We start from the raw sequence: 10,616 nt of genomic DNA, 5'->3' as shown, positions 1-10,616 counted from the left end.
TCATTATTTATTCTCATGTCACTCCAAGCTCGTACAGAGTTGTTTTTTTTTGTTTTGTTTTTTTATTAACTGTGTTTTAATCTGTACGCAGCCTGGATGTCAGTGTTGTTATTGTTATAGTAATAGTTTAACTAAAAGTAAAACTATTAGGAATCGTTAATTAAAATAAAGTTGAAGTAAAGTAAAATTTTAATATTAGTTGCAACACTTAAACTTAAAAATGTAAAGGAAAATTAGAAATGTTGCCTTGGCAGTTAACTGAAGTAAAATAGATTGAAATGTTACAATTAATAAAACTGAAATATAAATTAAAGGTAAATACAAATATTACAAAACTAAAGAAAATTGACAAAAACACTGAATTTAAAAACTGAAATAAAAAAATAAAAAATACAACTAATTCAAATATTAATAAATAAATGTAATATAGTATATAAACAATAGAAAGTCATGGACAACTTTTATGACAGTATATTATGATATATTGCAAGTGTGATATTGCTTCTATACAACAGTGCAGTAAACATGATAAAATTGGGTAACTTACATTTTAGACATAATATTGCAAGTTATTTTTGTTTAGTTTGGCAACATATTCAGAAGCGAAACATGAAACTGCGAGCAAGCACAATGGTGTTTTATTTCTTGAATAAATCAGTGTTTTTGAATGAGTCTTGCACATAAAGACAGTCCCTTGTTTCGTTCCTGAATGAATCAGTGTTTTGAATGAATCGTTAAATGACTCCATGATTCGCTCATAAAAACAGCCGCTTGCCGCCACTTACTGAGGTAACTATTTGTCATACATTTCATCTGATTTGACATAATGATGTAAGGGGTTGTAAATAATGACCATTTTTCATTAGTTCCATGAACTATCTCTTTAAATAAGCTGCAGGAACATTTTCAAGCTTCTTCTATTCATATCCTGCTATTTAATCAGTTAGTATTTAAAGCAGGGGATATACTTTTCAAAGCCAGGCAGATAAAAATAAGTATGCAGACTTTTTGAGACAAGGATCTAGTCATGCACACATACTTATGGTCCGGTCTACCTGATCATTTGTATTCAAAGGCCCCGGTGGGCCGTTACAGGAATGAGAATGACGATAAATACAGCAACGCAGCGGGTCCCAAAGGAACAGCCATCATCATCTTGATTTTTATTGGCCTTTCATTCAAGCACCTCCATCTTGCACTCCGCCGTGCGTTTTTTTTTCCAGATAAAGGGCATTCGAAACACATCCAGACATCTTCAGACTAAAGCAGACAGTCTGGACAGCTTGTCAACAAACAAGTTTCATGTAGAAACCCTGCTTGACACGTTCTAAATTTCTGTTAGAAGTGAAGTGTGTCATGCAGAGTATTTTATTATCAGAAAAGCGACACGGTTCAAATTTAAACATATTAATGCTAATATTTGCATTTTTATGTGGATTGATTGAAACCACAATGCTGAACCCTTCTGCTGTAGTTAGCATCGAGTCAATTTTGTTTGTAGCGCACAAATTTAACAACGAACACAATGACTTCTCCATTATTGTTCACTTTAGGTATCGATCTGCAAGCGCTACATTCGAAGAGTTCTTTGCCCCCTCGAAAGCTACAATAAACCCCTGCTGTTCCAGCTCTGCTTCGACAGCACCAGGCGTCTCCTGAAACATTGATAACTGTTAGCCAGCTCTGTGATATTTCACCAGGGATGCTGAGAGAAACGGGGACCTTGTGGCCCCAATCGTGCTTTACAGCTCAAGCTAACAGTGCAGTAATGAAACCCCCCGCCCCCCGTCGCCCCTTCCCCATCCACTCCACTCTACCTGCCTCATGCACGTGGGGTAATGAACTGACGAAACACACGTGCATAAAGCCGTCGCAGTACATCAGCATGCTACAGGAGAGGCCTCTGCCCTCTGCATGCATTAAAGCAGCCTGGCTGGTCAGCCATGTTATGGACTGCTTGACTCTCACAAGTCTATTTGAGGTTTATTAGATGCTAAAGGCAGCAATAGAAAAAAGCCAATCTACAGAAGCTTAGTCAAAGACTATAATTGGCAGTTATTCTGCCGTGGAAGGCTGCAAAATGTCAACTAATGTAACTGTAAGTCTAGATGAAGAATACATCATATTCTTGGCAAAGAAGAAATTGTAGAAAATGTTTTTTGATGCACACAGGATTCTCATCTTGCAGTGCATTGTTGCATTTTCACCCATGAACAATGAGTTGAACTGAAAAGCGTTCGCAAGCCATTTTACTTTTATAATGTTATGTATTTATGAGAGAAATTGAATATTCAGTGAGAAGAATATGGGTAATTTGCAATTGATTGGATTGTGAAAAGTGGGCATCATATAAAAAGTAAGAGGGTTTTGTTAAGCTTATCATACTTTAAAAAAAAAAATTACGAAGAGAGGTTGCCATTTTAAGTAAATGTGATTAAAAGAAAAGAAAATAACATGTTCCATGAAGAACCTTTAAAATTTCTGGAAATAACCCATTGCAGAAAAGGTTCTTTATAGTGAATGATTCTTCAGATTCTTCATACTTCGGAACTGTTGACAGAAAGGTTCTTTGGGGAACTTAGAATAGTTCCTTTAAAACTCCTTTTGAAACCTTCATTTTTAAAAGTGCACAAATGCAAATTCAGTATCATGTTCTGTTCCATTAGAGACAACAATTACAATAGGAAACCGTTTCAGTTACATTCAAAGTGCACTAAATAGTTTTGGTTTAACATCTAACAAAAATGAATGGTGAATAAACATGTTTGTACGCTCACATAAGTCATACTGTATATGGTCTAGTTGTTTTACACATGGTGGTCGCCATGTTGACATCACATGACCAGCTGAATATTCATTTTACACTAGCTCTATAATCCCCCATTATTAAACACTTTTGGTTGCAGAATTAATAAATCAAATGGGTTACAAATATGTCTGTGGATAATGTATTTCTACAATGGCACTGGTGAATGAATCTTGGTGGTCTTTTGCATAAATTTGCATTTCATAGGTCATGTTTTAGACAAGGCATAAACAAAAAAATTCTTAGTGCACCTTTAAGTAAAAAGGAATGAATAGAAATGGAAAGTCAATTTAAAGAATTTACATTCATTGAGCTTATTAGTGAGCAAAGGGTTTGCTAGGAACAAATTGATCAAAATGTGAACAGAAAAGAGCATATGGTATATATTAGCATCAAACCCATAGGAAATTGCGTAATGTAATTGGCACAATCAAATATGACATAAATCTCGAAGAAATGGATCCTAAACTCTTTGAGCTTACTTGACACTTTTGATTATATAATTTTGACATGAGGTCGTAAGACAATGTTGACCTCCATTCCTAATTTAGATGTACAGCGCCCCACATATGTCAAAATTTATATGGGTGTTTACATAAAATCCAAGGCTTTAAATTGAGGCTGTTGAAATATTTGGCAGGATCTGTTCTAACCAGTGTCCTATTACTTAAGGGCTAATGGACTCAAATGAAAGCATCCCTGGTTGCCTACAAAACCTAAATGGATTTTGACGAAGGCTGCAGTTAAATGAAGAACTTCCCGGTGATATTAATGACACTCCTCACATCATTGCAGTGGGTGCTTTTGAAGCAAATGCATGCCCACTCGAAGCATTTTTCAGGTCAGCTTGAAATGCACATCGAAAATGTAACATTTAACAGAGAAACACTCTGTTGTTGTGTTGTATCTCAGAATGCAGAGATAATTCATCACTTTCAGCAGCGCTCACAAGTGAAAAGTGGCATCCAAACAAACTCCACACAGTCCAAAATTAGCCAGAAATTAAACGGAGAAGATGAAGAGGTAAAGTGACAAAGCAAAAAGCACATAATGGCTAAAGTGAGCCTCGTTTCAGAGAGTAATATCAGAGAAGAGACAAGAGGATGTTTTTACAGTAATTAAACACGAACACAAACAGGCCACAGAAACATATTAGCGAGAGACTAATCATGACAGTTCAATGCGAAGCGATCATTAATAGCAAAGATAAGCTTGTTAGCCTGCCTCGGTCAATATTTATACATGTTTTCCCTGCTAATTGAGCTTTCATTTTGCTTTGGGCCTGCTAAACCAAGCGTGGGACCAGGCCGGTGCTTTTTAGAGTAAATAGCAAGAACAGGTTTTGCAAAATGTAAAATTTTATTTTCAAAAATTTAAGCAACAGATTACACAGTTAACTTTCAGCAATTGCAGTCCTAACTTAAACAGTACTCACATTCGGGACTTCAAAATGAAAGACTCACAAACTTACACACTATCTACCTATAATATACAAAAAGAATACAGAATAAATATTAAAATGGCCACAAGAGAAAAAAGTAAGTTAATCAAAACAATTAGTAGAGAGCAAATGTTGGGAAAGTAGAAACAAGACTCTGTGCCTTAAATACAATGTTTTTTGTTTTTCCTATTACATTTTTTACAAATTGTGCAAGATTTCAGACTAAGGCTCTGGTCTTGACATGACAGCTGTTCGCCAAGCACGCACGCACACACGCACACGCACAGACGTCCACGCATACATGCTCCCTGTGCTCTGCGCACTCTGTGGGGTGTAGCAAACATTACAGGGTAAGAAATGGGCTGTCGGTGCACGGGCTGTGCCTGTGATAGTGGTGGTGGATACCGTGTTTCAAATGAACATGCACTTCACCCTGATGTGGAAAGCCTCCCGATATGCCTCGAGGAGACACTTTAGAGGAGCGTATTTCGAAAACAACCCTCACCTTGCAAATGAAAACATGAAGAAAACACCAGAACCATTAAGGCAAGAACAGCTGGAGTGGTATCTGTAACAAAATTGGCATGTTCGGGTACATGGATATGCCACACTGAACTTAGCTTAACTGGTTCTCCACTGTCAGTTTAAGTACAAGGTTCTCAAGAGCAACGTTTTAAAATTCAAACAGTAGTTTTTAGACTTAGAAAAATGAGATAAGAAAATAACATTGCCAGACAACAGAGACATACCATATGGATCATAAAACTACAGGAAATAATTTAAGTTGCAATTTCCGGAAATCACACGACAGTACCCGCCCCCTTAAGACCCGCCCACCAGCCCGCCCCAACCCCACCCTAAAAGGAAAAAAGATATCACTTACATTTAAACCAATTTATCCTCTCGTGAAGGTGTATTCCAACAGAGTTAGTCACCCCACATGTTTTGTTTACTTACAGTGAAAGAGAAGTCTGTTGCAGATTAAAGCATTCGTATTTCAGTTTGGGAAAAACAAGACATCCTTGCAATGCGACGGCGCGAAAAAAGCATCTTCGGGTCTTCTCGTTAGTGCAACTTTTTAGACACAAATCCCAGTGATTCCTTAAGGTAACAGTTTGATTTCTTTACACCCTTTCCAGAGTCTTCCAGATATCCAAAGCAAAGGTCAGTCCCTTCTTGACATATCCGTTTTTTCTTTTCTTTCCTTTTTTTTTTCCTTTTTTTTTTTTCTTCTTTTTTTTTGCGTGTTGGGTTTCAAATGGCCTTTCGCATCGGTTGTTTACTAGAACATAAACGCGGGACGTGTCCTTTGTCCGTTCGTCTTCGTAATCCATTCAGACGGTTCAACTACAGGCCTCAAAAAGGGAGCGAGAGGAACAGGAGAAGGAGGAGGAGGAGAGAACTGTACAATTGAACACATCCCTGATCGACCAGGGCATCCAAACAAAAACCACATCAGATAAACAAGAAACGCCACAGAACCTTCATATAACACAGTAGGGTTCCCTCGGTAACCTGGATTTTCTGCAGTAGAGGAGCGTGGTGCTGAAGCATCTCCGGAGCTCCCGGTTGGAGAAGATGCAGATGAAGGGGTTGACTCCCGCCTGGGCAAAGCTCATCCACACGGCCGCTGTCAGGTAGCCTCCTGGGATCACTGGGCCTCGGGCGAACACCCTCCAGTAGCAGGCTACCAGGTAGGGACCCCACAGGCTCAAGAAGAAGAAGGTAATGATGTAGAACATCCTGCTTATCCTCTTTTCAGTCTTAAACTCGTCCAGCACCAGCAGACGCCTGCGGCCCGCCGCATTGCTGTTCTGCCGGATTCCCAGCAGGGTCGGAGGCGTGGGGCCCCGGCCGAAGCCCGCCAGCCAGTTCGCCGCGGCCTGGCCGCTCGCCCCCGGGCCGTGGAAGGTCCAGTTCTGGCTGACGGCAGGCACGAACTGCACCGGCTTCATCTTTCGACGGTCGTGGACGAAGAAGATGAGCTTGAGGTAGACAAGCTGGGTGGCCAGGAGGATGAGTGCAAGGAGCAGCATGAAGCCCAACGAGTCATTGGCGCGGAAGGAGCGGTGCTGGAAGGTGCACTGGTCCTCCTCGCGGATGAAGGAGTACGTGCCCACGTCCAGCACCGGAGGGAACGCCATGGCTACCGACAGCGTCCACACCATGCATATGACGGCCAGGCATGTCCAGAAGGTCAGCCGCTTGGTGTAAAAGCGGTGGTGGGCGATGGCCAGGTACCGTGTCACGCTAACGCAGAACAGCATGAAGGCAGTGTGGAAACAGGAGAGCACGCCCAAGAAGGCGATCACTTTGCAGGTCAGCGTGCCGTACGTCCAGGCTGAGCCATTCTTGACAGAGGTGAAGACGAAGGGGAAGCAGATGGCCGAGCGGAGGATGTCCGAAGCACAGAGGTCCAGCAGGAAGTAGTAGGGCGCTCGATGAAGGCTCTTGTCTTTGACCAGCAGGATGGAGATCAGGAGGTTTCCGACCACACCGACGCCGATGATGAAACCCAGGGAGGTCAGTTTAAGGAAAGTGGCGAGTGGAGAGACATTCTGCAAGATGTTGTGGTCCCCTGCATGGCTGTAGTTCGCCATAGATGGAGAAGGGATCATAGAGAACGCTTAAAGCTTTAGCCAAGTATCATGATCTGGATGGAGCGTGGAGCGATAGATCCATCTGGTGTGCTTTGAAGCAGGTTCCAGCCTTGTTCGTCGCTGCCACTCTTCTAAGGCATCCTTTGTTCCTTTGTCTCATCACACCTAAAAGGATCCCTGAAAAACACGATCCACCCATTAGGATTCAGTCACACAAAACAAACTGGGGGGCTTTGCGTTGCATCGCTCATTTCTTTTGTCATTCAGATCGCTTTTCTAATTGCATACGAAATTGCAGCTGCAACGGTATGCTGTCTGAGCCGAGCTCATACAGTTGCTTAATTCAGCACAAGGATTCGGCGTTGGACACTGACATAAATCCTGGTTAAAATAACAGACCCCCACCCCCAACATCTCCCCTTTTTCCAAAGCAAATTAAATAAATAACGGCAAAGACAGAGAGTGCAGTCGACAAGATGCTCATCACCACGGCTAGACATCCGTCTAGAGGCGTATTCATCTGTGTTATGATGGAAAAAGACTTGAAATCTAATGATTGTTATCCGCTACACCCGAAAGGAACATTTGTCGAAATGCAGCAAGAAAAGCTGTTGATCACACCCAAAGATCCTGCAGAATCTGACCGTGTTCATTCCCTGTTTATCATGATTCTGTGTAAAATCAGTCATGAATCCTCATATGATTGACTGTATAAAGGAATATGAAGAAATGCATCATGACATATTTTAGATATATATAGGTTATTTGTGTCTTTCATACAGACCTTCAGTGCAACAACACAATTTAATGCAAGTCATTTGGGGAAAAAACACAAGCTTTAGAATTACATTTCAGTTTTTTTTCTTCCCCTCTCCAACCTAGATTTATTGTTTATTAGTATTGGTATGATGAAGAATTCGAGTAAAAAAATAAAAATAAACAAACAATGGATTGCGTCTATAAATCGACTCTATTTAATAGCCTGCCGTTTATTTAATATTAAACGCACGAAGAGATTTTCCCTATGTAATAAAATAATAAACCTTTGTGTCTCCAGTTGCATTTTTACAAAAACATCCACCACTGAAGACGTTTCAGTGCGTTGCATCAAAATAAGCAACAGATACAGGATCTTTTGGGTGTTTGCGTGTGATTTCAGTACACACACGATCTATTTTTCCCTTTGCTTTTTAAATCGGAATGATTTCTGGATGGCTGAGCGTCCATTATAGGCACAGCAATTCCTTCAAATACATGCATGCAAATATCGAGATCAAAAGAGACAGCGCTATAAAATATCAATTAAAAACATACCTGTTGATATTCCCCCTTTGTTTCCCTGGCGGTTATTTACATGGCAGCAGTCACTTTGCCGTAAAAAAGCTTTAGTTTTGTTGCCTGCTCTTTTTCCCCCACTGTGATTATACAGTAAACGGTGCGGACGGCGCATGCGCACTGGCGCTATTTGTGATCCCAGCAGCAGCAGCAGCATCATCTGCACTGATGGGTGCAGCAGCATCACGGATCCCTTTTGCCCTTTATAAGAGTGTACTAGTGTCATATGTGCCGTCGCATGTGTTATAATAAATGTTTACTTTGTATACCGTATCTGTATTATGTCAGTAGTGCCGTACATATGGCACTTTATACATGTATATCGTGCCTGTTTTCTTATGCACTGCAATATCTATATCTAAATATCTATCTATCTATCTATCTCTCTCACACATAAATAGAAGACAGAAAATAATAGTGGGCTTTGTGTATTTATTGTAAAGCCAATCTTGTTTTCTTATTTATACATTGTGTCATATATAGTATATTAGATATATTTACACTGCTTTTGCAGTGCTGTGTAACATTCTGTAGCCTATTTGACAAACAAGACTTTGAACTTGAACTTATCTAAGCGGGGTGTCATTACATTCATTGTGTATTTTAATGTGCTTAGAAGGAGCTAGTAGCCTATATTACATATGGTTCAGCAGCACAGGATAAACTTACTCAAGATAAATAATTAACACAGCCTACTGTGTGTGATGCACATCATTGCCCTGAATAAAGACCGAGACGGGTGTCTCATTCTATTGCATAATTGGCACTGGACATACAGTGAACCCAAAGGTGTTTTTTGATCACTTTAGCATGTATAATTAAAAATATATGTATGCTACATAAAACATTAGATATAATGTAAGATGGTTGCAACAAGCTTTTACCAGCTAGTCCTCAGTTTAGTGCTGAGGTTCCTGTAGTTCAAACAGTAGAATGTAATTTCAACATCAATGTCCTGGATTCAATTACCAATGATTGCAAAAAAAAAAAAAAAATCTTGTGTGCAATTTAAGTTCCTTTGTGTGTTACAATGCATGTAAAAAATTAAGTACATACATGTATCCTAGCAAAATTACATTAACATTAACTATGGATATGATCCACAAATCTTTGACAATCATGTGTTCAGACCCCTTTTGTCTACTGTAATATACTTTATAATTTAAAAGCTAGCAAACATATTTGTGTGAAATATTATGACTAAAAAGTGACAGTGCCATCATTCTTGAAAATAAATGTCACTTAATTTTAGAGCACAATTTGCAAAGCAAAACAACAACAACTTGTTAAATTAAGTTTTTCTTATTTGTGTTAAAGTGAAAAGAATTTTAATGCATATGACTTCAAACATGGTCCATCAGTTTTCAACAGATTTGCACATAAGGTTCACAAAATTTATTAACATAAGCACATAAAGCAAGCAGCATCACCCTCCTTCTGTAAAGCACATTTGCATTGACATTGAATGCTTTATATAGACAGAGAAAGCAGTAGCCATTTAACAATTTAGTGCTTTCATCATAGTGTTGAAACTGGAACCGGATTGTCTTGCAGTGATTGTAACATGACAGGAGACCAACATCATCAATTCCACCAGTATGCCCAAGTCCATAGAAATGTGTGAGAGAATGACTGCATGTGATCTTGTTGTCATGCAGTAATACCCTAATGGGCTTTTAAATGATGATACTGTTGTAGAAGTTTCCCACATGGTGCACAGAGACAGGAAGGAAGTGTTCAGTGTCCCACATAATAAGGATAGTGCGTCAAAGAATACAATCAATAGCTCATATTATCCATATAGGTCCTTCCTTTGCGCGCATTTCCAATTGTTTTCAGTATAAATGCATGACGGTCTTTATGCACTCAGTCACACTTCCGGATAAGGCCTTGGTCAGCAGGTTGTCATCAAAACTGGCCGTTTCTTGTGCGCGCGTACCAGCCGAGGCACGCGCAGATCCCCACGAGCGTTACTGTCGCGCCCAGCAGCAAAGCCGCCGCGTCTCCGCCGTCAAACGCCTCGGCGGTCTGGACGAGCGTCAGGAGGAAAAGGCAGCGCTCCATGAGTGAGTTTTTGTCTTTGGGAGCCATGTTGTTGGTCTCCTGTGAGGAGGGAAGCGCAACAGCAATGACGACTCGTCAGGTGATCTCGCTGCATTTCCTGATTTTACGAAACCTACTATGGGAATGGTTTGGTTATTAATATTCAAACGCTTGGACGAGCCATTGGAAAGTAAAAACGTAACGTCAGCATCACAATAATAATATTTTGTCACTATTGGATGGCAACGTCTGCATGGCGTAATTAATATTCATGAGCTAGGCCTAAAACGTTTGCCATAGTAAGAATCGGAATCTCTCCCCTCATTAGGTATTTCATATGAAAAAGGCGCACAAATGTGCATGCATACATGTATTACATATTTATTTATTC

At 40.0% G+C, this 10,616-nt stretch overlaps 2 protein-coding genes across 2 annotated transcripts; both read right to left on the bottom strand.

Moving 5' to 3' along the window:
* Positions 1–4,132: 4,132 nt before the first annotated feature.
* Positions 4,133–8,297, bottom strand: gpr85 (G protein-coupled receptor 85). Its single transcript, XM_058773348.1, has 3 exons — positions 8,162–8,297; positions 5,131–7,024; positions 4,133–4,752 (listed from the first exon to the last, which is right to left on the bottom strand). Exon 2 carries the CDS (start codon positions 6,863–6,865, stop codon positions 5,732–5,734), a length of 1,134 nt encoding a protein of 377 aa, XP_058629331.1. The 5' UTR covers positions 6,866–7,024; positions 8,162–8,297; the 3' UTR covers positions 4,133–4,752; positions 5,131–5,731.
* A 1,173-nt stretch (positions 8,298–9,470) lies between these two features.
* On the bottom strand, positions 9,471–10,402 carry LOC131539108 (small integral membrane protein 30-like). The gene has a single exon (XM_058773440.1). The coding sequence runs from the start codon at positions 10,271–10,273 to the stop codon at positions 10,091–10,093; it is 183 nt and encodes a 60-aa protein (XP_058629423.1). The 5' UTR covers positions 10,274–10,402; the 3' UTR covers positions 9,471–10,090.
* Positions 10,403–10,616: the final 214 nt, after the last annotated feature.

The sequence above is a fragment of the Onychostoma macrolepis genome, chromosome 04 (genome assembly GCF_012432095.1).
Source record: "Onychostoma macrolepis isolate SWU-2019 chromosome 04, ASM1243209v1, whole genome shotgun sequence".
NCBI classification, from domain to species: domain Eukaryota; kingdom Metazoa; phylum Chordata; class Actinopteri; order Cypriniformes; family Cyprinidae; genus Onychostoma; species Onychostoma macrolepis.
This window is presented reverse-complemented; position numbering and strand designations above follow the sequence as displayed.

Coding starts and splice junctions, on each gene's coding strand:
- gpr85 (XM_058773348.1), bottom strand. CDS start 6,865: ATGATCCCTTCTCCATCTATGGCGAACTACAGCCATGCAGGGGACCAC.
- LOC131539108 (XM_058773440.1), bottom strand. CDS start 10,273: ATGGCTCCCAAAGACAAAAACTCACTCATGGAGCGCTGCCTTTTCCTC.